At 44.3% G+C, this 27,464-nt stretch overlaps 1 protein-coding gene across 2 annotated transcripts in view; it reads right to left on the reverse strand.

The window, feature by feature from the left end:
• ITGAE (integrin subunit alpha E) overlaps window positions 1–27,464 on the reverse strand; it is an 844,898-nt gene that overhangs the window by 207,481 nt on the left and 609,953 nt on the right. For both annotated transcript variants that reach the window (XM_078679953.1, XM_078679952.1), the window contains exon 22: window positions 7,286–7,418. In XM_078679953.1, the coding sequence (XP_078536079.1) occupies window positions 7,286–7,418 (133 nt within the window). The remainder of the gene's footprint in view (window positions 1–7,285; window positions 7,419–27,464) is intronic.

The following is a 27,464-nucleotide window of genomic DNA, read 5'->3' on the forward strand; positions in this document are numbered from 1 at the left end:
ATGGCAAATTTTCCCGAAACCGCTACGTGGGACCCATGGCACAAACCATTGCTATCTGGCACAGGGCTACTAGGAGCCTAGGTTGGTCTGACGTATTCACCAAGGCCACCCCACTCTGGGCCTCCCACAAACTGGGCTCCCTCTGTCACCTGAAAGGGTTTGACAGATGGGACACGATAGGCATCTCTACCCTTGGGGACTTGATCCACAAAGGTAAATTGTTGACTTTTCCCAAACTTCAACAGAAGCATGATCTGGCCCACTCCGAGGCATTTAGGTACCTCCAAATAACACATGCTATCACTACCTCAGTACCGGACCTCTCTTCCCTCCCAGAGGCCTCCCCCTTAGAGGATAGGCTACTCTCAGAACCACTCCAGATGAAAGCCATATCCTGCGCCTATCGTAAACTGTGCAACAATCTGCCCAACTCATTCCAGGCCCTACGGGATAAGTGGGAGGGAGACGTAGGTGACTTAGACGAAGACGACTGGAGGACAGCACTGATGTCCCCCAGGGAAACAGCGATAAACCACTGTTTCAGACTGATCCAATTGGAAATTCTACACAGAACATATATGCCTGCCCCCCTCCTGGCCAAGTTGGGAAGACGCCCTGATGAGATGTGTCTCCGCGGCTGCGGCCTCCCTGGTTCCTTTTATCATGTCCTATGGGAATGTCCCGTTATCCAACAGTTTTGGGACAGGGTGGTTCGCAAAATGAATGATGCGGTGGGAAAGCCCATCCCTCTTTCCCCTAGGGAGGGGATTCTAAATGTGTGGGGTCCCACAGACCTTACGGAGGTGGAGCTTCAGTGGGCGGCTTTGGGCTTCCTGCTGGTGATGCGCGCAATAGCAATGCATTGGGGCACCCCCCAGAGGCCTCTCCTGGTAGGATGGGTGGCTGAAATGGATAGGTGCATGCTAGCCGAGAAATCTGTATACAAGGTCAGAGGATGTCCCAAGAAGTGGGATCAAAAGTGGGGACATTGGAACTTGTTTAGAGGAGAGATCTGTACCTCTCCCACTGTGGACATGGCACTGGATAAGGTTGGATCGAGACGACGTGATGATCCTTAGGTGATTGTTTCTTGTATATGTCTGATATATTTGATTCTGCTTTGTTTACTTGATTTATTGTATGACGACTCTGCAGTTGTTTTTCTCAATAAAATGTTAAATCAAAAAATAATAATAATACGTAAGTTGTATTGCCTGTCGTGATTTTCCAAATCCAGAAGGAGAGCAGACATTGGATATATTTTTGCCACAAACGGTGCAACGGCATCGATTTTAACTTTATTGCCCTGGATTTTGATTGAATTATCTGAAACCTTCATTGACATACAAGCCATATCTTTGCGTAGGTTTTCAATCTCTGACGCTATTATATCAGTGCTAGAACAAAGTGCTTGAATTTCATCAAGAATTAATGTTAAGGAAGATTCACTAGATTCCAAAACTTTAGATTTTATTGGAGGAGGAGAAATATGTTGTTTCCTCTTATTCTGAGGTGTTTGAGCATTTTTATTCTCCATTTTCCTATTATAAAATTTAAGGATGTACATAAATGCAAAGTGAAGGAAAAGGAGATTACTGCAGAAAAAAATGCTTCAAAAAAGGCTGGTGCAGCAGCTAAAACAGACTTGGGAGTGGTTAGGCCGAAGCCAGGCCCTTTCCTGAGCAATACTCCAAACCCCTGACAGGAAAGCTGGGTAGTACCTTGAAGCAGTGTTCGAAGATGAAGCAGGAGGGAAGAATACACCGCTTCCGATTTCGTGCAGACCGGAAAAAACACCACAGCAACAGGTAAGACCTACAGAGTACTGATACAGCATTATGAATAAATATTGTAACAAGAATTCGTATTTAAATCATCGAAAACTGGCTGTTCCAACAAGGAGCTCACCGGGAGGCAGCCACTTTGATTCACGTGCTCGCACGTCTCTGCCACGTTCCTTTTCTAATTTAAGTGCATCAGTGAACCAGGGGGGCTGACAGGTAAATTCTACCCACAAATTTGGGAGCAGTTGGCAGAGAAACATCAATAGTCACAATGAAGCACTAATGGTTTGCGACTTGCTCCAAATCAGTCTGCTCATTCAGTGCCAAAATGTTAAGTTTAGACCAATTCCTAAATTCTGATTTCTAGTTAGAGTGTACTTTAGGAAGATGCGGAAGAGCCTTGACCCTAAAAGGCATATGTAGCAGTGAATTCATTTATTCATGTTTCATGCTTGTTTTGAAGTTTACATGCACCTATAATCATGCATTTGAAATGCGCATTGAAATGCTTGTCTACAAGTCAGTTTGAATAAAGGCCTTAGATTTGAAATGCATTTTGCTTGCTTTGCGCGTTCTTTCTTTTTCAGGTGCGTTCTCATAATTTCATAGTCAGAGAAAGGAGTATGGTTGTATTAGTTATAGTGAGGTCTGAGTGAAGAAATCTTGACAGGAGTCTGGAGAACTAATGAGCTGAAGAAACCTCCTATTCATTGCGAGTCAGGAACAGAGGGTTACTGTGACTGTCCAAAATTTGTGGGATGGGAAAGTCTGGTGAAGTTGCCATTGCACAATGTGAAGTTTAACACCATTGGTCCCTGGAGAGGTGGAGAGAGATACGACTGTTGTTGGAGTATCTGTATGTTTTAATTAATGTATACACTGTTAGTGATCCCTTTGAATTTTGAGAGGTACAAACTTCTCTGCTTTTTTCTTCTATTCGTGCTAATGTATGGCTTTGCTCTAAACACTTATCACTTCAGAAGATTTCTACACAAATCTTCACTATGCAGGCACCTTCCCATTTTCCTGTATTCTTTTAGACCTTTCCTTATGATCTGATCTCACTTTAGATTTAGAACTCCATTCATGTTTAGGAAGGAGAAGCGGAATTTCCTAAAGGAGCAACAAACCCTATTTTTCGGTAGCTGTATTATTCTGACTGGATTTATGTTAAGCTTTATGCTATCTAGTCGGAATTCGCTTCTGCGCCTTAACTTGCTGGTTATAATTCCTAATTTTATGATATGTTCCTGATTTTTGCACTTACTGGAATGATTATTAACTTGTAATAAACCCACTTAATTGTATTTACTGATTCTTGGTCCTTATTGTGTGGCCAAATGAACTACACAAACTGTAAATTGTTTTATTGAATGTTGACTCCCTTCTGCCTCTCAATCAACCAAAAGGATTAATCAGATGAGAAATGGTAACTGCTCTTTAGCATGCTCACAGAGCTGATGCACAAAGGGGAACATACTTTTGAATATATTTTCATTTTTTTTGCTTTTAACATACTACAAGTTAATAGTAAGTTTACGACTGAGTAGACTTCTCAGTCGAGCCTCAGAACTCCGCTCACAAAAACCCATGGAGGCACAGCTGAGCCCACCAGTAATCTGGGAAGTGTAATGTCAGTATTGTTAACTATGGAGTTTCCTCTTTTTACTCACACCACCTCCAAGGTCTGGCTGATAGTTACGTTAAAAGGAAAAGAAACAGATAGGGTGAAGAGATGAGCATGGTGGCCCTGGTAAAGAGGTGGTGCTTCTGACCTATAGCCCTTTCCTGCCCCCAAAAGGCCAATACAAGGCAGACATGATAAAAGACACCCTTATCCAACATCTAGCCCAACACCCTTCCACTTGACTCTTGCGGTTGGCAAACTAGCGAGAGGCATTTTGGAGGGTCACGTCATATGAAAGGAGGATTGGCCTGCTCAAGATGGCACAGGGGAGGTTAGACACCTTGGGGTAAGCTTACAGGAAGGTGCAGAGAGAGGCCCAACGTGCCAGCAGGTCTTACATAGCATGACTAGTCCCAGTATATTGCTTGCCCAGGATCACAGACTAAGGAATACACACTGAAGATCTGAGGTTATCAGAATTCTATCCTTGAAAATACATTTCATGAAAAATACATCGTAATCAAGAGAGCCTAGATTATTTCATTTCATCAGCATAAACCTGAGTAACAGCAGGTCCAGTCAGTTGCCAAACTTGAGTATAACGTGTGTACACAACATTTGTGCATAGGATGGGTAGTGGCGGGAGGTAGGGAACCGGGGTGGCAGGGCTTGGGGGGTTGAAAACAACAGAATATAAACAAAACAAATGCTTACCTTTTCACTGCAGCTGTCTCTCCTCCGTCATCTCTCCACTTCTCTTCCTGACTCTGAGTCCGAAAGCAGGAAGCACACAGGCTCTCCTAAGCCAATCATGATGCTGCTGTCACCAGCATGACAGCAGTATTATCATTGGTTTGAGTGCGGTAGTTCGGCGCTCAAACAGGGAGTGGGAGCCTGTGCATGTTCTCCACCCAGGCTAGGCAATACAGGCAGTGGAGAACATGCAAAGTTTGCATCACTGTTTGGCCGGCCCAAGACAGCCCCCAAACCGTCATGCGCACTCATGTGCACAAACCACTCCTTCTTCCTGTGATACCATCCCCACCCCTCCTAACCTAGCCCCATAGCTATGACAAATAAAATGATGAAAATATTGTTATTATCATTTAATTTCCCTTTTTCCACTGCTTAGAGAGAGGTGGGGCGACGCTTCTCCGCCTTAGCGGAGGAGCCACTCCTGAGGATGGATAATACATATGATTAAATGTAAAAGTTGGCAAAAAGTGCAAGTGCAATTCCGTCAAACTTAATTGCTTAAAGAACAAAATGTGCAAGGTTATTGTCATGTTTTATTCACTGTAACATCTTAAAAGTGTGTATAATGATGTGAAATTCTGCTATTGCAGACTATATTGAAAGGATATGAAACTAATAGCATATGGTGCAAATACCCAGACAAAGCCCAATGATAAAACCTAAACACAGACCACCCGACAAATAAGGACACTCGGGGCAGAACTATACTGTATAGGCTACCTCAAGTCAGTCCGAGACTCACAAACAAGTCAATTTAGCCCACTTTCAAATGTGCAGCGGGTGCCCGAAGCTCGTCCATCAAGTTTGGTTTACCACTTTACTGGCTTAAAAGCCCCGAGCTCTACCGACACTTGGGAATGAGTGGGTGATAAATTGCTGCCCTGGTGGACTCAGGAAGAGCACAACCAAAAGAGGAATGGCTCTCACCTAAGAGCTTCCGAGCCACCCTTCCTCTTTCTCCCTCACAGGCATTACACAAGGAAAGCCCATTAGAAAGCGTGTAATAATAGACTACGTGTTTACCCATTAGTGCTGACTAAGGTCCTTCCCAGTGCTTCATTTGGGCCTGTGTCTGCCAGTGCTCAGCACGAGCACTTATTTCATAACACCGGCAACTCTTTCTGACTGTCCGACACTTGACGGCACTCTTTGTCCATTTTTTTAACAGAGCACATCCACAATAGTTAGTAACAATAGGATACACATTAAAGAAATAGAAATACCAGGTCGCATAGGTCATTCTGACAGCTTGGGCAGCCAGGTATTTATAATGGGTAAGATGGAATGGTATAGTTGGAGTGTGATTGTTAGTGGGGATCGATGGCACTAGCATCCAGAAGATTTGTCTAGGGCAGTGGGTGGTGCAATATGCGGGTGAAATACCTTGGGCCTTGCGATTATATTAAGCACTAGTCCTGCCCCAACAACATAGAGGGGATGGTGTTCATAGTGCGCATGCTCACATATTGTTCACACACATAGGAATGTGCTCTCCATGCCACTGGAATCAAGCTATCCTGGCTGAAGAGGGGTGAAACCCCGATACCGGTCCGCGGATGCTTGTTTCCAGTCCAGGGAGGACCTGGCTTGGCAGTTCGGGCTGGACTGTTACCATGTGGCACAGAGTCAAGACTGATTTGCATATTGCTCAGTTCAAACTGGAATGGCATGGTGAGCAAAAAAGTCGATGGATTTAGGCCCAGATCTCTGTACTGGGGTGAATGTATGACATCGTTCTGCATTCTGTCCATCAACTGTTGTTTTTGCATTTGTCACCCCCGAGTGTGACGGGTATGCTCATACTTGAGTTCTGCGCTCTCCATGCCACTGGAATCAAGCTATCCTGGCTGAAGAGGGGTGAAACCCCAAAACCTGTGCTAGGATGCTTGTTTCCAGTCCAGGGAGGACCTGGCTTGGCAGTTCGGGCTGGACTGTTCCCATGTGGAATAGTGTCAAGACTGATTTGCTTATGGCTGGGTTCAAACTGGAATGGCATGATGAGCAAACAAATCGATAGATTTTGGCCCAGATCTCTGTAATGGGGTGACTGTATGACATTGTTCTGCATTCTGTCCATCAACTGTTGTTTTTGCATGTGTACCATACTCGGTGTGTACACAGGAGTGATTTGGTCTACCTGGCACAGCCTGACATTACCAATGGCTGATAAGCGGGATAAACCATGCAACCATCCAAGCTAGCCCCGGATTCTACTTGGCTCTTTTGATATCAGTAAGAATGGTCAAAGATTGACAGAATACTATTTGCTCCCACTGGGTTGTCTATTGTTCCCTCACATATATGAGGCCTCAAGCCACCAGAATAGTGGGCTTCTCTGCCCATAGGCCAATGCCAGCTCACATTACTAAAACAAGAGCAGTTTGGAAGGTACTGCAGGACAATGAAGGAATTTGACACCACTCTGTGGTAACAGGTCTTAAAATCTGCAGTGAAATTTATGCTCTGACTACATCTGAGTTGGTGACATCTTTTCGGAATTTCTGTAGTTAGCGTTACTACAATGGTGAAAAGCCTGGTTTGTAATCACATGATATTTTTATATATGTGCATTATTCCCTGGTGATTAAATCTGAGACATATAAAAGAGAATGCGCCCTCACTCAGACATCAATCTTAAAATGTCACATCTGATTTTACTCAACCAAGTCAAGATGTTTTTGGCAATGCTTTGCCTCAAGGTGATTCTGCGTTTTTGTATAGGTTGGCCAGCTCTATTCCCACGCCCTACACACAAATTGATGCTGCCAATGCCTGCAAGGGTGACATTGACCATGTTGGGCTCAGGACTTTCCAAATAATTTGAGCGCCCCCAGTGAGTAGATGCTCTGCAAACTGACTTGATGAAGTATCTTTCAACAGAAACCAATTGATTGATATCCTCCCATGTTCTTTCACCCTCTCTTCCAGCTATTTGACACATAGACACAAACTATATACATCAAAAAATTCAAATGGAAACTGATCTGCAGAGGCAGCGACTGCTGTAGCATACCATGCAAATGTAAGGGGGCAGTCTTTCTACCGTTTGAGAATGTGTAATGCACATTCCCAATCCAAGTTTCAAACTAACATGAACTTGCCGAATACTTTTTCTTACCTCCATGATCTTTTTGACCTGCAGATTCCTTGGGTAAGTCAAAATCAGGGTTGTCAGATAGGAGTTATCTTCATTGTTCACCAGGGAAAGGTTCATGAGTAGGTTTTTGGTGTCCCCAACTATCAGCTCCTTCCTAAATGTAGGAAAGAGAAATGAGCTCATTGGTCAGTTTTACAACAAAGACAAATGCTCTTGTGAGTAAGTAATCCAGTAGCTGAAGGTGTAGTTATGTAAATGTAAAATGATACTTGTATAGCGCACTACTCACCCGCAAGGGTCTCAAGGCGCTTGTATGAATACCGCTGTGGAACCCATCCTGGCTTTCCCTGTGAGGTGTCCACTCCTGGGCACCCCCAAGGTGGAGGCCAGGCCTCCTTAGCCTTGTGGGGGCCGTTGTGGAGATTAAGCAAGCTATTGCCCAGAGTTGCAGAGTGGGACTCCATGATTGGAATAGGCACCGAGGCGAGAATTATCAGGTCTGTGAAATTTTTGAGTTCAAGATCCGCCGAGGCGGGGAATTGAACCCTGGTCCCGGGCTAGACCTCTGCATCAGGGTCTGCCACTCTAACCATTGAGCCACACTTCTCATGTAGGTTTATTCATTATAGTAGAATGGTAAAGAAGGCCCCACCGGGAGCAGCGTCCTGCTGCTCAGCCCCACTCACTCAAACTGACCACTCATTCAAACCATGCATTCACGAACATTCTGATTACATCACACACACAGGCTGAGCAGCAGGGAGAAAGGAGACACAGAATAGTACAGAATACAACACATCTCCCTCCTTCAAACAAAAGAAACAAAATAAAGTATGAGGGAAGAAATGCAGTATGCCAAAAAATGACAAAGAAAGAATATCCAAATAAGCAGATCAACAGGAAATAGGATAAGATGATTACAATTCTAAACTGCAAGCTGAATAAACAAAGGAAAGATATCGGAAACAACTTTGACACAATGCAGAATAAAATGGATGGAAATTATACAGTGGCAAAACAGTGTTAAAGTGGAATGTCGGACAATGAAGATAAATGCAGAATGATGATGAAAACATCACACCATACAGATAAAAGAAACACCAACAACACACCACAACTCGCACTAAATATAAGAGCAATATAAGACGTTACAGAGACAAGAAACGTCAACATCACATCACAACTTGTACTAAATATAAGAAAAAATCTCAGACGTCACAGAGACAAGAAATGTAAACATCACATCACAACTAACACTAAATATAAGAAAAATCACAAACGTCACAGAGACATCACCTGACAAAGTACCAAACATATACCACCATCCTTCAACACAAACAAACCCTGAATGTCACAGATCATGTCAGTTGGCCAGACTGGCACGAAAAGCAACAAACGGAGAACCTAGGGCTAGATGTAGGTAATTCCGATTTACCTACTCTTAAATACCGAATTTTACCGATACATATGTGCATGCACACCTGAATTCGGTATTTTACCACACAATACGATTGTGTGGTAAAATACCGACTCTTAAGGGCCTGTGGCACTGTGAACTGTGCCACCTACATTTGGAATTACATAATCGGTATATTTACCGATTTGGTAATTTACCGAATCGGTAATTTTACCGAATCGGTAAATATACCGATTCTGTAATTTTCAGCCCCCTACATCTGAAAACCCGAATACCGGTCGGAAACGGCCGAAATCGGCCGTTTGCGACCGGTATTAGGGCTCCTACATATGGCCCATAATCTTAAAAATGAAGCCCGAAAAAACAACAAACGCAGAAGCGCAGCAAAACAACACACCCACACAACCCGGTACACAGAACGGGGTGTATGACTACCTAGAAAGCACACCAAGGCAAAACACACAGCACAGGATACATGACTCCCCAAAACACGTGGGATGCAGGACTCTTCAAACACAAACCAAGGCAAAACACACTGCAAAGGGTACGTGACACCAAGCGCATGGGGTACATGACTACCCGAAATGCACGCCAAGGTAAAACATACAGCACAGGGTACATGACTCCCCAGTGCATGGGGTACATGACTCCCCGAAATGCACACTAAGATAAAACACACAGCACGGGGTAGATGACTCCCAGGGCACAGGGTACATGACTCTCCAGCATAACGCAGATCAAGGTACAACAAGCAGGACGGGGTACATGACTCTCCAGCGCACGGGTTACATGACTCCCCAAAACGCACACCAAGGTAAACACACAGCACGGGGTACTCCCCAGCGCAGGGGGTATATGACTCTCCGAAACGCATACCAAGGTAAAACACACAGTACGGGGTACATGACTCCCCAGCACACTAAGGTAAACACACAGCACGACTCCCCGAAATGCACACCAAAATAAAACACTGTACAGAGTATGTGACCCTCAAAATGCACAAGCACACGCAAAAAAAAGTAACAAAACGTGTAAATTCAGCACTACAACTACTTCAGCAAACATTGCACACATAACATGTTGAAAGGTAGTCTATGTATCAACAAAATATAAGTGAATAACTCCTTACTGCAGATAACAGCTCATTAATTTAGGCAAAACACATGGCAGGCACACTTATCTGCTTAGGCAGAGGCTACACATTTGAGAAGGCAACGCAATAAATTAAAATAATTAAAGTAGACACCGTTGTCAGAAAAAGCGCAGAAAGATTCGTGCTTGGCACCGCTCAGATGCGTTTTTTAAGATTGACTTGGAAACAGATTGTTCAAGATTGAGATGGGAGAGGGGCGTGGCTAGCAGCCAATGGTAATGGCGGCGTAGCTGCTGAGCTCCGTATGAAAGGCACTCTTTCTCATTAATCCGCTCAATCATCCGTTATGTAGCGAGGTCCCCGGGGCCACAGCTGAAGTCCGGAACGGACCTGCATACACCGGCGGAGTCGGGAGGCGCTCTGAAGTGATAACCCGAAGGTGGCAAGCGACGGGCCCTGTGGGCCTTTGCAGCAGCAACAAGCCGCGACTCACCGCATTTCTGGAGCCAGGCGGAAGTGGTTGCAAGCCGGGCACCGCAACACCGAAAGGACCCCCTACCCCAGTCAAGTCGGGGGACGGCCACCTAAAGTACCTCCGACAGCGAGATACAAGCAGCAGCTGTATGCTTCATGTTCCCGGAGGCCACGGGGAGGCACGACAGTCCCGAAATTGACCACCGAAACCATTGGGCGATCACGTGTGCAGCGATCACTGGCTACCACGCAAATATATCCAGCGTCTCTCTATTACATTGTGCCCCCCCCCGGCGGCGAAGTGATGCCAGTGGAGGTCACGATGGTAACCGTAACACATATCGGCCCCACCTCACAGGACTTGCAACTGCAGAGACATCAGGCTGGGAGAGTGAGGGGCAGCAACACGCGCGCAGACCACACCGGCATCCCTACACAGCAACAAAGAGAGAAGGCATACCTGCCCATTCTGGGGGTGAGGGCGCACAAAGTACATGGCCAACAGTAGAACCACCCATCGGAAAGTCCACTGGCCCATACAGTGACGAGCAGGTCAGCGAATGGTGGCTGTGGCGGGAATATGATCAGGAGCCCCCCCCCCACCCTGCCTCTCTGCCCCACATGACTTTATGAACTCGGAGACCTGGTGCAAACTGCATCGCGGGCTGCTTAAGCTCCATTATTGCCCACGATAACACTGTCATCGCCACGTTGACGGCTCAAGCAGATGCCTGCGACGAGTCGCTGGGACGTGGTGCACCCTCAGAAGAGCACGAGCACCCACCGGGTGCAGCGGGGGGACCACTGCCGTGACCACCGGCCCATACCATCTCTCATATAGACTCTGCTTGGTCGCCTGTCTCCCCCCACACCAGCCTTACAACAGCAAACCTCCTGGAACAGACACCATGGCGGGTAGAGGCCCAAGGAACCAATCAACGCAGGTGAAGGTGGACAAGTATGCATACGAGAAGAACAACTCGCAACCACCAGACGGACGTCCATCCACGGGGAAAATACCTGACGGAGATGGGGCAAAAAAGGTCACATTAGAAGACATAATGAAAGCATTATCAGCGGTCCAGATGACCGTGGGGACGATCTCAACAGACGTTTCTTTACTACGGGCGGACTTCCACAAAATGACGGAGCAGATCAAGGAAGTAGAAACAGTCACAAAGTCACTGGTGGAGGACACGTCAGAATTACAGAGAGCAATGGCGCGAATCGAGACAGAAAATAAACTCCTAAAGGAGAAGCTGGATGACCAAGAAGGGCGCTCAAGGCGCAATAATGTGCGAATTCTCGGTCTTCCTGAAACGGAAGGGCCCCAGGCTATGGACTTATACGTAGAAGACTTAATCAAAAACAGACTACAACCGAAGGGATTATCCCACTTCTTTTTGGTTGAAAGGGCTCATAGAGTCCCAGGTGGCAAACCAAAGCCGGGGGCGCCCCCACGGCTGGTACTGGCCAGATTGTTCAACTTTCGCGACAGGACCACAATCCTACAAGAGGCAAGAACATCCCAGCCGATCCGTGTCCACAACTCCACACTTGCATTCTTTCCAGCCTACACTGCAGAGGTGGCCTGTCGCAGGAGAAGCTTCATGGAGGTCAAACAAGAATTGAGGGCGCGAGAACTGCCCTACTCCATGTTATTCCCGGCCTGGCTCCAAGTAGTAGCTGACGGTAAGACGTGGTTCTTCGACACACCAGAAGCGGCTCACGACTGGTTGGAAGGTTGGCGGCAGGTAGTAGCGCAATGGCACACCAACAGGAATCACCGCCAACAACAGGAGGATGACCACGTTGGATCTCAAGAACGGAGACGAGAGGGGCCGAACCGCTCACCAAGACCAGGGATGGAAGAAAATGATCTGGAACACGAACATTGACCTCTCGGCTCCGACCGGCATTGATACTGTACCGACTAGTGAATTTGGCCCAGCTCTGGATTCTGGACTGAGGCGTGCCCGGGGGGACAGCGAGGGCTGCCGCCTCTATGGTCCTTGTACTCCAACAAGCAAGTACAATGGTTTGGGTTGGGTAAAGCACTCTGCTACGTTGGGGTGGCGGGCGGTTCCAAGTCCGTTAAGCAGGGAGGCAGGGAGGTGGGTGGGGCAGGGAGGGATAGTTATGATTTGTTTATGTTTAAGTGTTATAGCAAGGTTTGATGACAGGTACACACTGAGTACACGAGGAGAGAGCAGTTGCATCACGACTGAGGTAGAAGAGACACATATGGCAGGTCCGTGACTACACCACAAACGCTTTGATGTCAACACACGACAGCGATTCCGCAGCATCTGGTAGGCCCTCCTTGACATGCACTCCGCAGGGTAGCACCCTTTACGACATGACACAAATGACCCCCGTGCCTCCCTTGAAAATACTGTCATGGAATGTAAGGGATCTGGGGGATAAAATAAAGAGGCGTCTGGTACTGCAGGCCTTGAAAAGACATAGCCCAACAGTAGTCCTTCTGCAAGAGACTCATCTCACAGGGAGGGCTTGCCAAGCGTTGGACAGACGAGGGTACAGAATGGCGGCGCACGCTGAGTTTACTTCAGCCTCAAGAGGAACGGGTCTACTAATCAAAAAGACCTCGTCATTTATAATACTGCAGACTAAGACAGATGACAAGGGTCGCTTTGCTGCGATTCAAGGCCAATGGGAGGGGAAACTTCTGAACATAGTCTCGGGATACGTGCCTCCAGCGCTGCAGTCGGTGGCACTGCTTGCGCTGGGAGCATTTCTCTTAACCCTACCCGAAGGGGACCTCATTCTAGGAGGTGACTTTAACACTGCCGCAAACCTCAGGTCCCTCCCGATTCCAGGGCTTTCTGGAGGCGATGGGACTAATAGACGTCTGGAGGCATACTCACCCAACAGCGAACCATTACACATACCACTCCATGGCACACAATAGTATGTCGCGCATAGACTACTTTCTAATGGTGGGAACTAGTTTACAAAATGTCGAAGAGGTGGAAATCAAACCCAGGGGCATCTCAGACCACTCTCCTGTGCTGCTAACTCTCTCGTGCAGGGAGAAATCCTGCAGGAGAATATACCCCATCTACCCTAATTATTTGAAAATCCCTGGCACACGGAAAGAACTTAAAAACACTACTAAGCATTTCTTTGATGAAAATACAACCTCTGTAGAATCACCGTCCATACTCTGGGAGGCCTATAAGACGGTCCTCCGAGGACAGGCTATAGCCTCCATCACAGGGCATAAACGATCCCAACAAAAAGAGCTGGCTGAAGTAGAGCTCACCTTACACACGGCACACGTAGCGCACATGGCAGATCACTCCGTGACCTCGACCCATGACTTACAGCTGCAGCAGCGGTGCCACAGAGACTACTTGCAGCACCGGGCCGTAACCTACATCACTGCTACGACACACAAAATATACGACATAGGAGATAAAGCGGGGAAAATATTGGCATGGCTGGATAGCAAAAAGAGAGGGCCCAGAGGGATACAACAGTTGTACTCGAAGGCAGGTATCCTACAAACGCATCCGGAAGAGATAGTTCATACGCTAGCAGACCACTTCGAGGAAGTCTACACTCCAGACCGGGAAATACTAGAATCCGAAGCACTCGACTCGCTTTGCCATACAGAAACCCGTACCCTCCCACCCGGGGTGGTCACGCAACTAGAGGCAGACCTCACGACTGAAGAGCTACACTCTGCCATAGGAGCTATACAGTCTGGAAAAGCGTTGGGCCCCAACGGGATCCCCATAGAATGGTACAAACTCATGTCTGATACGCTGAGCGCGCCACCGCTGGCAATGTATACCGACAGCCTAGCAACAGCAGTGCTCCCGCTGGACCAGCGCACAGCAACGATCGTGGCGATTCCCAAGCCGGGTAAACCCCCCACAGCATGCACCTCCTACCGCCCGATATCACTCCTGAATGCGGAAGCCAAAATCTTGGCGAAATTACTAGCAAATCGGCTAATGCCCCACCTCCCCCAACTGATCCACCCGGACCAATCGGGCTCCATGCCGCACCGCAACACGGCTTTTAACCTCAGACGGGTTCACGGAGTGCTGGTGCGGGCTCCAACACTTTCAGAGCCGGCCCCTTTGCTAAAAGGCATTAGGGGGACCGCGGGATGGGAAGACCGCATCTCCCTCTACGCCGATGACATGCTGGTATATATGACAGACCCCGCCCATAGTATACCTGAGCTTCTCGAAATCTGCAATGCACACGGGAAACCATCAGGATACACGATAAACTGGTCCAAATCGGTTCTATACATTCTAACAGGTCCAGATCAGTCGCTACCAGCCGATTGCCCGGTCGTGATAGCCAGAGACTCATTTAAGTATTTAGGCATACATATCACTGGCGATGCGGCAGATTTCTTTAGTAAAAACCTGGCGCCCCCTCTGGAGCGACTGAAGCGTCCTTACCCCTAACATTGCTGGGAAGAGCGGCACTATATAAGATGATGGCCTTACCGCGGTTCCTCTATGCTCTTGACAATGCATCATACCCGATACTGCCACAATACTTTCAACAAGTAGCGGCACAGGTCTCGGCTCTGCTGTGGGGCAACCTACTGACACAAATAGCCCAGATTAAACTAAATAGGAGCTGGTATGATGGCGGGATTGCATTGCCGAACCACCAGTTATACTATTGGGCAACGCAACTTAAAACCATCAATCACTAGATTCACACACCCCAAGACGATCCGGCATACCGAGCAGACAGAATGCAATTAGGTACAAATAACATGTTAGCGGTACTCTACAATAGAAATCAGGCTATGAAACTAATAGGGCCCACAAAGCAGACGGTCGCATTGTGGTATAAGGCACAGGCGAAATTAGGATGGAAAGGAACTATCACCAAACTCACCCCGCTCTGGGATTCCAGGGCGTTGGGACAATTAAGGAGTAGCAAGGGCTTTACACAGTGGGATAATATCGGAATTTCCACGGTGGGGGACATGTGGGAAAGGGGGACGGTGGTTCCTTTTGCACAACTCCAACAATAATATGAGTTGGGTCCGACTGAAACTTATAGATATGTGCAAATAAGACATGCCTTACTAACGGCAATCCCAGCGGGTACTGACATCCCAGAGGCCTCGCCATTGGAGGACCGTCTACTCACTGATTTCATGCAGCAGCACGGAACGTCCCTCACATATCGGAAACTCCTTAACAATATGCCCGACCCTACACTTAGGCTTCGGGACCAATGGGTGGAAGAGGTGGGAGATATGGGCGAAACAGATTGGTCGGCAGCCCCTAGGGAGGTAGGCATATCGGCCAAATTCCGACTGGTGCAACTAAAAATAGTACATCATGTATACTACACCAGAACCACCTTACACAAAATAAACCGCGCGGCGCACCCATTCTGACTCAGGGGGTGCGGGGAGGAAGGTACACGCTTCCATACCCTGTAGGACTGCCCGATTATAGTAGACTACTGGCGTCAGGTCCTGCGCACTATTTCACAGACGCTAGAGGTTTCCCTTTTGCCCGAACCACGGAAATGTCTTCTAAATGTATGGGACCCCACTGATCTCACATGCTATGGTCAAACCTGGTGTAAACTTGGCCTCATGGTTGTATAGAGAGACATAGCACAGAGATGGGGCGTGGCAGACCCCCCCACGTTGGCGCTGTGGTGTAGGAATATGGACCTGGTCATGGTAACGGAGCACACAGTTTATGAAACCAGGGGAAGCCCACGTAAATGGAATAAAATCTAGACACCTTGGAACGCCTTCAGGAGGGAAATATGTGAAATGCTACCAGAGGAAGATCTAGATAGTTCAGATGATGAAGACGGAGAGGTGTAGAGATGCAATGTACTCAGGAACGTGTCTAGCTAGACGAGAGTCATATACTGTAGCTGCTGTCTTAGGAATTGATGCAGTGCCTAATTTTTCATGATTGAAAGTACGGGCTATATTGCGGATTACTTAATTACCAGACTCTTCCTGTTCGAATGTAACTTGCTTTTGTAAACACTGTCACGAGTGCCAATGTTCTAATCAATGAAAAAAATTAAAAATTAAAAAAAGAATGAGATGGGAACAGGGTTAATACAATACCTCCAAGCACGTCACAGATTGTTCAAGATTGAGATGGAAACAGGGTTAATCCATGCGCTATGAAACTGCACAACAAGGAGTAACTTAAGTTGGAGAGAAAACACATATCTGAAATGAAACTGTGTGACCACACCTTTAACGACGTGAAAATTTCCAGATGTCACAGGGTGCATGAGGTTAAAACAAAAGTACCGGTAAGCTTCTAATGTTGGAAATAATTTGCAGGAGTCTGGTGCAGTCCAAACAGTGAAAGATATTCATCCTAGTCACTCGCACTTTCTGTGTAAAGAAGTATATCATCAGGGAAGCAACGCTGCGTGGAAATGACGCGATCATCGCAGCTTGTGTCACAATGAAAGTCAGGAAAGAACATCACAATATCCAGAACACAGCTGGTGCGCAGCACATGGAACACAGAATCGAAGTGAGGTAACCAGGAGAAGACGTCACGAAGGTACATGGAATACCAGGAAAAGGAATCCAGTCTCCAACGCGGTTCCAAGGCTTGAGGTAATCTGCTCGAGCTTGACTGATTTGAAAACTAACACCCAAACCGTTAATCCCTCAAAGTGCCAGGCACGCCTCCATTATTAAAGAAAATGCTTACTGTTGATTATTGCCATGCCATAAATACAGGCTACAAGGCCAATCCTTATAGAAAGAGGTTTCGAAAGTCAATCCTTAGGCACATATCGTAAGCTTCAATTTGAAATAGATGCACACATTGTCATTTTTTGGGAAATGAGCACAACTTTTGAGGCAGAATAAACACAAAATCCATTACTCCAAACACGGAATCATTCCCAGTCCAAGTAGAGCTCACACAGACTGAAAACTTTCTAACGCCTACAGGGACTGAATTTGATTGATTTTAGATGTCATACTATGTTTTCAAAGCAAACCAATAACATCACGCTAGGGCACGATTAGGTCAGGCAAAGTTCAACAGCATGACAAAAACAACGGTCTAAGCATTCAAAGTATCAGTAGGTTGGCTGTAATCCAGAGTATCAGCAGGTTGGCAGGAGGTTTCAAGGCAAGTAGGCCATACGATGTCCAACGCCCAAAACATACCTTTGGAGGCTGTCTGTTGGAGAAGAGACCGTTGGAGCATCAAGGGCGTTGACAAACTGATCATCAGGCTTGGCTAGCAATCATCTTTGTAGTTTCTTATTTCATTTCTTTTCTCTGCACACATTGTTTGTATCAGGTCGTCGCCACTTTTGCAACAAAGAAAGTGCTCTTGTGAGTAAGTAATCCAGTTGCCGAAGGTGTAGTTAAGTAGGTTTATTCATGAGTAGAATGGTAAAGAAGGCTCCACCGGGAGCAGCGTCCTGCTGCTTAGCGCCACTCACTCAAACTGACCACTCATTCAAACCATGCATTCATGAACATTCTGATTACATCACACACACAGGCTGAGCAGCAGGGAGAAAGAAGGAGACATAGAATAGTATAGAATACAAGAGTCAGTCAGTCCATGAGAAATTGCTATCTTTCTCTCTGTTTGAACATGTGCCTAGATCTCTACTAACCCCACGCAACCAAACATCAACAACCAGTAGCGGCCCGTGGAGGGAATTCCGTTGGGTGGTGAGGAGGGCGGGGAGGGGAAGGGTGCGGGGTAGTAAACACCGGAATATGGATGTAGAGAGGTAAGTAAACATTTAAATAAATAAAATGACTTTCGTTGCACGAGCTGCATTGTAAAATGCGATGCAGCACGCACAACAATTTTTTATTTATTTATTCAAATGTTTTTCTTACCACTGTACATCCATATTACGGTGTTTACTCCCCCCACCCTGCCCCTCCCCCGCCCTGCATCACCATCCCACAGAACTCCCTCCACAGGCCACTACTGTCAACAACCAAGATTATCATTTAAGTGGTGGAACGCCCAGAACGGAACAGAAAGATGCCCATTTCACCAACACCCTATTCTGCCATAATAATGGCCAATAGGACTATTGTAACACAGACTACAAGGGGCAAACACAGGGAAATTCACACCTATTTCTATGGGACAACTTGTGATCTCACTAAGCTTAAATAATCCTATGGTTGAAAGAGAATTGGGAAAGGTTGATAAATCAAGAAAGTAAGCAGTCTACTCAACATGTACTCTAGGTATTTAAGATTTGAAGCTCAGTTTATGTCAGTTTAATTTACCTTGGGAGAGGGTGGTGGGTAATATGGAGTACGGATTACATTTTATTCCTTTGTGGAAGATACTGCTTGCTTTTTCAGCAATGCTTAATTTAGATGGAAATGAACATTAGCATTTAAACCAATGCCGACACGGGCAGGCAGCAGCCATCGAAGGCATGTTATTTTAGAGCTTGGCTCTTTTTAAACAAAGTAAACTGAACTTGAGACATGTTTTTAATCAAGGACTCACCTTTCTTGGCGGACTGGGGATCCTTTCTTCATTGTTTTGGGAGGCATTGAGTGTTTTGGATTGCCTTCTCAGTCTGCCATGACAATTTTCCCATTTGAGCAGAGGAAGCCAAACCACTTTCCTCACTACCAGTTTGATGCCACAAATGTCAATCATCAAGCTAGTTGTTTGAACAACATTAGCATTTAAACCTATGCTGGCACGGGCACGCATCGGACGCGAGTTGGCATGCCAAAGGTAAACCCGTCTGTGCCCGTCCCTGGCCAGACAGCGCCAACCGCCAGAACCCCTGACAGTTTTTCCCACCTAATCTAAACAAGTACTGCATTAAGGAAAATAAATAAACAAGGTAAGAAGCCTGCATGCCCTCGCATTAACTGTAACATAGTGTAACCTTTTTTAAAATGTAATAACTGCCAATTTTTAATCATCCCTTGCTCCGAAAACTGAAGCAGGAAAGTGGATACTCAAGTATTTAGTAAGGTCAAGTCCACTAAGGGCAGCCATGAAGTTAACTGTTTACTTCTTAATACGAGATCCCTAATCAAACGCTCAGTGGAGTTTGCAGAGGTATTGAAGCAGAACAATACTATTATTGTCTTTCTAACGGAAACATAGGCTGTAAAATCATCCAAACCGGATTTTATAACTTGCCTACCAAGCGGATAATTAAAGCAGACTGGACAGATCTCTAAGTAGAGGTGGAGGCTTAGCCATCATTCATCGGAATGATATAAAAGTCACATATAAACCCCTTGTCCATCTTCATTATGAAGCCTTACTTTTCTCACAAAAAATTCAAATTCATTTTTGTTTAATGGATTAATCATTTATCGCCCCACCCCCTGGGCCGAAAGAGAACTTTCTTAACGCTTTACTGGGCTTTATAGATATATATGTACTAAGTATCCTACTTTTACCATCCTGTGGGATTTTAATTGTCACTTAGCATGTTTGGAGGATAAAAATACTGACCTGCTCATTGACAATCTCATACATTTTGACTTTAAACAAGTAGTTCAATAATCCACTCATTCTGCTGGTCTGAGATTGGATGGTATTTTTTCCAATCATTCAAACTACTACCTCTGATCTGGATGGATCATAAAGTTATACTGTTTAAACATCCCTACTCCCCTAAATTGACCAAACTAGAACTTATGTGGTGAGTAGGAACAGGGCAAGGGCAAGAAAATTGATACAATGAAATTTGATAACTTATTAAAAACACATTACCAGTAGTTAATGATGATCTAGAACAAGCCTTAGAAATGTGTGATTCATGGATTAATGTGTGCAGTGTCTCAACTAGCACCCAGAGAAAGCAGTATAAAATATTGGAACATGCCTTTTGCCCCATAGTTCTCACAATATCATAGGGACTTTAAGAAAAGATGTTGGCACCAGGAGCAAATGTGGGAAGGCAGTGTAATCAAGAGGATGAATTAAAATATAAACATCTTATAAAGGAGTATGAAAAGCTGATTAAAACATCTGAAACATAATATTTCACAGACAAAATAAAAGTAGCTAGCAATTCTTCAAGGGAATTATTAAGAACAGAGAAATTCCTTTCTTCCTTCATAGATAAAAACAAGGTGACACCTAGTCAAGTGTCTAATTTTTTCTTTAACAAAGTTAACACAATCTTTCAAGATTTCCAAGGTCATTTTATTGGTCAAGGTCATATTCCAGGTACTATCAGTGTTACTGATACCTTAAACTTGCACTGTCCCCACCCCGGTCCTGCTCTTGTTCACTCATCTTAAAGTAGAAAATAACGGTTTCTCTTTTAAAAACGCTTAAGTCAGGATCCCCAAATGATCCCTTTCCTCCGGAGGTACTCTATACTGTCACAGATACAGTCATTGGTCACCTCACTAGTATCTAAATAATATAGTGAATTTGGGATATTTCCTGACAACATTGAATAAAGCATCTATTTTACTCTTGATTAAAAAAGCATCTCTGGACTCCTCCGATGTGAAAACCTATAGACCTATTGCACATTTACCATTACCAGAAACAATATTGGAAAACGTGCTGAATTAAGAGAGTATCTCCTTTTAGATTCCCCAAATCTTTTTTTTATACCACACAACACAGTATTAGACCTGGACACAGCACAGAGTCAGCTCTCCTGGCAGCTAGAGAAAAGATCAGATCCATTGGTGATTCAGGAGAGAATGTGGTCTTAATTTTATATGACCTTTCTACCGCTTCCGACTCAGTGGATAGCCTCCCATTATTTAATTGTCTTGAGAAAATAGGCATAAAAGGCTCTGAAATTGATTTCATCCTTTCTCACTAATAGAAAGCAAGAAGTGATGCTCAAAGGCTATACTTCCACTCTTTTTAACCTTCTCTGTGGAGTCTCTTAAAGGTCTTCCTTAAGTCCAACTCTTTTTAACGCATACGTCACTCTGCTTATTCAACTGATTAGAGCACATGGTTTTTCGGTCTGTTCTTATGAGAACAACACATAGCTAGTGGTAGGAATTCCATCTAAGCCAGAAAACGAAGCCTTGCAGCACATGCATGAATTGTATTGGGCACTGGATTAAACAAACTCTCAGAGGTTTTGACGTTTGGCAACAACAGTACTTTTTGGAATTCCACCTGTTGGCCATCTAATTAGGGTTTACTGCCAACTCCAGCCCAGAAGGTGAGAAATCCGGTTGTCATTTTTGACAACAGATTAACCTTCATAGAACATTCAAACCGGGTGACCTCCTTCTGCATTTTCACATTAACATTTTTAAAAAAGGTCTTATCATTCTTAACTTTAGAAAATAGGAAAACAGTAATCATTCCCTTGGTATTTTTAAAGATTGATTATTGTAATGCACTATTTGAAGGATGTCAAGCACGTCTTCTTAATAAACTTCAGACGCTGCAAAATGCGACAGTGAGAGTTCTGTTGAAGGTACCAAAATTCTGTTCAGTTTCCAAATCCATTAGGGAACTTCATTGGCTTCCAATTAGGGAGTGGATCCAGTTCAAAGCCCTTTACTGGGCGCATAAGGGTCTACATCAGTGGTTCCCAAACTTTTTTGACCTGTGGCTCCCTTGACCTAATCGGCAGTTGGCCGTGGCTCCCCACCATTTTTTTACCGGTGGGTGGGTGGTATGTACCTCCTGTTATCTTCCTTAAAGTAATTGGGACGCATTCTTTCACTCATCCAACCCTCCGTTCACTCATCCAGCCATCCGTTCTCTCATCCATCCACCCTTTCACTTCACTCATCTATCCATCCTTTTGTCCATCTACCCCCTTTCACTAACTCATCAATCCTTACATCCACCCTTTCACTCATCCATCCATTCACCATTTCACTTATCATTCATCCATCCACCCATTCACTTGCCCATCATCTACCCTTTCATTCATCCATCCATCCATCCTTTCACACACCCATCCACCAATTCACTCACCCATCAGCTGCCCTTTCACTCATCCATCCATCCTTTCACACACCCATCCACACTTTTACCCATCCATCTACCTTTCCACCCATACATCCATCTATTTACCTTTTCTCTCATCCATACTTCCACTCATTCACTCATCCATCCACCCTTTCTTTCATTATCTATCCATTTCCCCTTTCATTCATGCATTCATCCTTTCAGTAATCCATACAGCCATTCAGACATTCCTTCACTTATTTACTCACCCACCTTTCCACATTAAGAGCTGAGCCTTTGTCTGCAGAGTTGCAGGCAGAAGAGGCCTATCAAGAACGAACTACAGCAAGGGGTGGGGAGCGGTGGGGGAGAGTTCACTATGCCCCTGCACATAGGCAGACTGAAAACGTAGAAGTCATGCATGATGCACAGTGCCAGGATGTGAGGTTACTGTAACATGGTGTTGTTTCCAGGGCTTTAAGCGGTGTAAAAAACCTGGGGGGTCTCTTCGAAGGGGGTGTTCAATGTAATTACGGGTGTGGTTTAAAACACCTAGGCTAAAAATCTGCGCTTAGCACAGTGTTCCGAGCGACTGGTATTATGTTGTTTATGTCATTGCATCCAGATATATAATACAGCAAGTATCATTGCACCAACAACAAGCCAGGACTATTGGCTTTGTCAATGGTTGCTAGTTCCTTAAAATAAAAAGCAGCAACCATGGCTTTGTTGAATATAATATTGAAAATACTTCAGTTGAAAAATGATGAGACAGTGAAAGAACGATAACCTGTTCTTTTAAACTTATTTCACAGGCTTCTTTAAATGAAGTGTTCTCTAACATTGAAGCATGGGTGTTTTACTTTTTATCTAACAGAAGTCCCTTCTGTACACTGAGGCAAGAGGCCCCCACCACATGCTTGAACACCCCTGACTGCCCCATTGTCATTCTGTATGTGGCAATCAGCCCCATACAGAATTTCAATGGGCGGGTGGGGCTGCTCTTGTGCTCCTGGAGGAGTGCGAGGCGGCTCCAGCAGCGGGGGTGAGGCCTCTCACAGGGGAGCAGCGCTGCTCCCTGTGATGGCCAAAATGACAGATAAAAGTGGTCACCCTAGTGTGCGCGGCGCCCCTGGCACCTCATTACGGCGCACTGGGGTGCCGCGGCGCGCAGTTTGGGAACCACAGGTCTACATCATGACGGTCCAATCTTTTTGCAGGAAATTGTTTACTGGTACATTCCTCCACGTTCTTTAAGATCTAGTACAGCTAACAAAGTACAAATAACCAGAATAAAAAAAGCTCATTGGGGTGGAAGAAGTTTTTTCTATATGGACGCAAAATGGCGGAATCTACTGCCGTAAAATCTACGAGCTCAACCAAATCTTTTGAAATTTAGAAAGGGTCTGAAAACCAGCTTTTTCTCCTTGGGCCAGCAGGTTGGTAGCCCTTAAAAGATGGGTTTGCTTTTGTATTCAGAATATTGAAAATATTGAGAGTTCTCGCCACTGGAGCCAAGATGCTCATTTTTGGGTAAAAGCGAGCTTTATAAACCTTTTTAAGTCAACATACCATAGCATAGGTTACATGAAAGAAATCAGAGGACATTTTATGGTGAAGAACATGTGGTCATAACTCTTAAAAAAGTTATAAACTGCACCTGCAGCTACACATCCTCACATGGGAGGTGAGGAGGTGATTTAAGAGTTTTAAATATTAAAAACATTCAAGAAGTGTGGCTGTAAAATTGTGTGAGTCCTATACTTACAGGCATATTGCAAGCAGGAAAATGTGTAAATTACTTTTAACGCCTGTGCGAGGGCATTCCACTGACTGAAATATACCTGTTGTACACTCCGACATTACATACTGAATAGCCATAGCTTTCAGTTATTCTAAACCTGTTCCCCTTGCACACCCAATTTCACCAAGAAGCCTGAGGGGTACTATATAAGCCAGGTCAGCTCACACCCACCAATTTAGATGGTGCTCCTTTATCATTTCCACTCTGGAAAAGTATTTGCTGGTGCCACTGGCAGGAGCACATTTCTGTTCACATCAGGGAGGGAAGGGATCAGAGAGTAGTGTGAAGGTACTCACACACACTAATGTTTGTGGGTGTTGCAAACGCTAGGAAAACTAAAAACATAAAAGCCCCTTCCAAGCTCTTGGGTGGGATTTACTTATGCGTCATATTATACCTTTGTGCAATAATATTGCACCTAGTAAAAGGATTTATAAGGGGAAAGGTATCCTTTTCTAAATATCTTACATTCATAAACTAAGCCATCTGTACATGACTCCGGCTTATGCATCCAAGCGGCTTTGTAATAATAATACAAAATTCTTAGGCCTCTAGGCACCATATTGATATCAATGTAGTTTTATGAAGAGCTTGCCTCCAACCACTTTGAGATTTTTGTTCATTTTAATGTTTCTAATTTCTTTAATTCTTCTCCTTGTCTTTGCATTTGATTGGTCTTTTTTTTCCTTGGGTGCTCCAGGACTCTTTTTTCTCGAGAATAAAGTGAGAACAGCCGCTCTCCTTTCCGCTTCTTCCTCCATAATGCACGCACAACTACTGTCAAGCAATCCTGATACGGGCTGGTTGTGTGACTCCCCTGTCAGAATGACCAGGTTCTTTCTGCCGTGTCTCTGTTGTCTGTCGTATGGAGCCTCTGAATAGGAATAGGCTCAAAGAAAGGAATAAGGTGTTTCAACTGGGAGGAATGTCCGATCGTTAGTATTTAACAATCTTCATGCCTCTTTGTTTCTTCCAACACTGTTGGGTCTTTGACGGGGTGCAGCGAAAGCCTGTCGTTGTCACCAGTACTACGGGTAAATGGGAGCACTGTGCACCCTTCGATGCCCAGCGTACCCCTCCCGCACCGGGACAGAACACACAATGAGAACGGGCTTACCTGAACACCAACTGCATGAGCTAGGACCTCATAGATTTTATTCACAGCGTCTTGCTGCGATCAGGACTAATCCTGTATGCAGCACTATTGAGGATATGTTCTATCTGGGGTGTAACTCAAAGTGTGTATCATACAACACTTGTTGATTACGTAAACTATGAATGTGAATATTGCCATGTCGATTGATAATAAGATACATTTATGTGTTGGTTTTTCACTGTGACTACACATCGTGTACTCAATCAATTAGCATTCATGCACAGACAAGACATTATAAGATGGCCGCCATAGTAAAAGCATTTATTAGTTTGTTTCACTTCCGGCCGGAAGCTGTCTCATGTAATTGGTTTGTACTTTGTACGTGATCAAGGCTGCGGGGCAGCCGAAATGTGTTGTGAATTAATCAACTTCTGTCACTTTATATATGTATATATATATATATATATATATATATATATATATATATATATATATATATATATATATATATATATATATATATATATTCACTGAAAAAACCATAGGTTTCAGGCCTTATATAGTTAGGAATTAGCAATTAAAAAAACCTTTGAAATTCACTGAAAAAACCATAGGTTTCAGGAATTATATAGTTCGGAATTAGTTTTTAAAAAACCTTTGAAATTCACTCAAAAAACTATAAGTTTTAGTGGTGTTATAGTTAGCTGGACATTTTACTCATACAAAACCAATGAAATTGCTCCTATATAGTTAGTTGTACTAACTATATTTCGCGCACCCTCAATCCACTGCTGATGATGTCACATATTAGACCATTCATGACATGGTCAGTGACATCACTGATGACATCTCAAATGACATCGCCAGTAGGTAATATATATTTATATGTGTGTATATAGTACCTACTGGCGATAGCCAGTAGGTATATATAGTTAGGATTGTTTTCCATAGGGAAATCGCAACATTCTATTGGGAATAACTTTGGCGCCGGTTGAGGAATCTTCCTGAAATTTTCCTTAACTTTGCCTCGCGGCGCCCCGCTCCTTCCCTGAAAGTTTGGGGGGGATTCTTCAAGCGGGGGCCGAGATAAAAGGGGGGTCCCAAAACGTGTTTTCCCCATGTTAATTTCCATAGGGCGGTTGGACTCACTTTTAGCCCGAACGGCTGGATGGTTTTCCACCAAGCTTGGCAAAATTGTAGGGACTGGTAGCCCGATGTGCCTTTGCTATGTCTCAAGATATGTGCTCCAGTTGTTTTTACGAAAATTAACTTTGAAAAAATATATATTGGGCTACATTGGGCTATATATATGTTAGAGCCCAAATGTAGCCCAATGTAGCCCAATGTAGCCCAATGTAGCCCAAAGATGGCCACCAGAGACAAAAAAAACAAATGTAGCCCAAATATCAGCCAGATGTAGCCCAACTATAGCCCAATGACAGAATGTCCCAGAGTGTTCTAAAGAACAACTAGAACGCTAACAGTCTTACTTATGACAAAAGTATGGCACACCTGAAGTCATCTTGATTGAAATAAAGTGGTAACGCTTAATACATTTGATTTGAAAAGAAACAAAATGAGGGGTTTCATTTGGCCATAGAAATTTTATATATATATATATTCACTGAAAAAACCATAGGTTACACACCAGTTATAGTTAGGAATCAGCATTTAAAAAACCTTTGCAATTCACTGAAAAAAACATAGGTTTCACACCAGTTATAGTTAGCTGGAAATTTTACTCGCATAAAACCATTGAAATTCCCACGTTATAGTTAGTTGGACTCACTATAACTTGCACGTCTGCAATGCACTGCTGATGACGTCACATATTACATCACTCATGCATATATTTAAATATTTAAACATTACTCGCTAATATATGTATTCACTAAGATACACTTAATAAGCCAGTTAACCAATCAATTTTTTTTTAAAAACACTGAAAAAAACCATAGGTTTCAGGCCTTATATAGTTAGGAATTAGCATTTAAAAAACCTTTGAAATTCACTGAAAAAACCATAGGTTTCAGGCCTTATATAGTTAGGAATTAGCATTTAAAAAACCTTTGAAATTCACTGAAAAAACCATAGGTTTCAGGCCTTATATAGTTAGGAATCAGCATTTAAAAAACCTTTGAAATTCACTGAAAAAACCATAGGTTCCAGGCCTTATATAGTTAGGAATTAGGATTTAAAAAAACCTTTGAAATTCACTGAAAAAACCATAGGTTTCAGAAGTTATATAGTTAGGAATTAGTTTTTAAAAAACCTTTGAAATTCACTCAAAAAACTATAAGTTTTAGTGGTGTTATAGTTAGCTGGACATTTTACTCATACAAAACTAATGAAATTGCTCCTATATAGTTAGTTGTACTAACTATATTTCGCGCACCCGCAA

Source organism: Lissotriton helveticus, chromosome 3_1, assembly GCF_964261635.1.
Source record: "Lissotriton helveticus chromosome 3_1, aLisHel1.1, whole genome shotgun sequence".
NCBI lineage: Eukaryota > Metazoa > Chordata > Amphibia > Caudata > Salamandridae > Lissotriton > Lissotriton helveticus.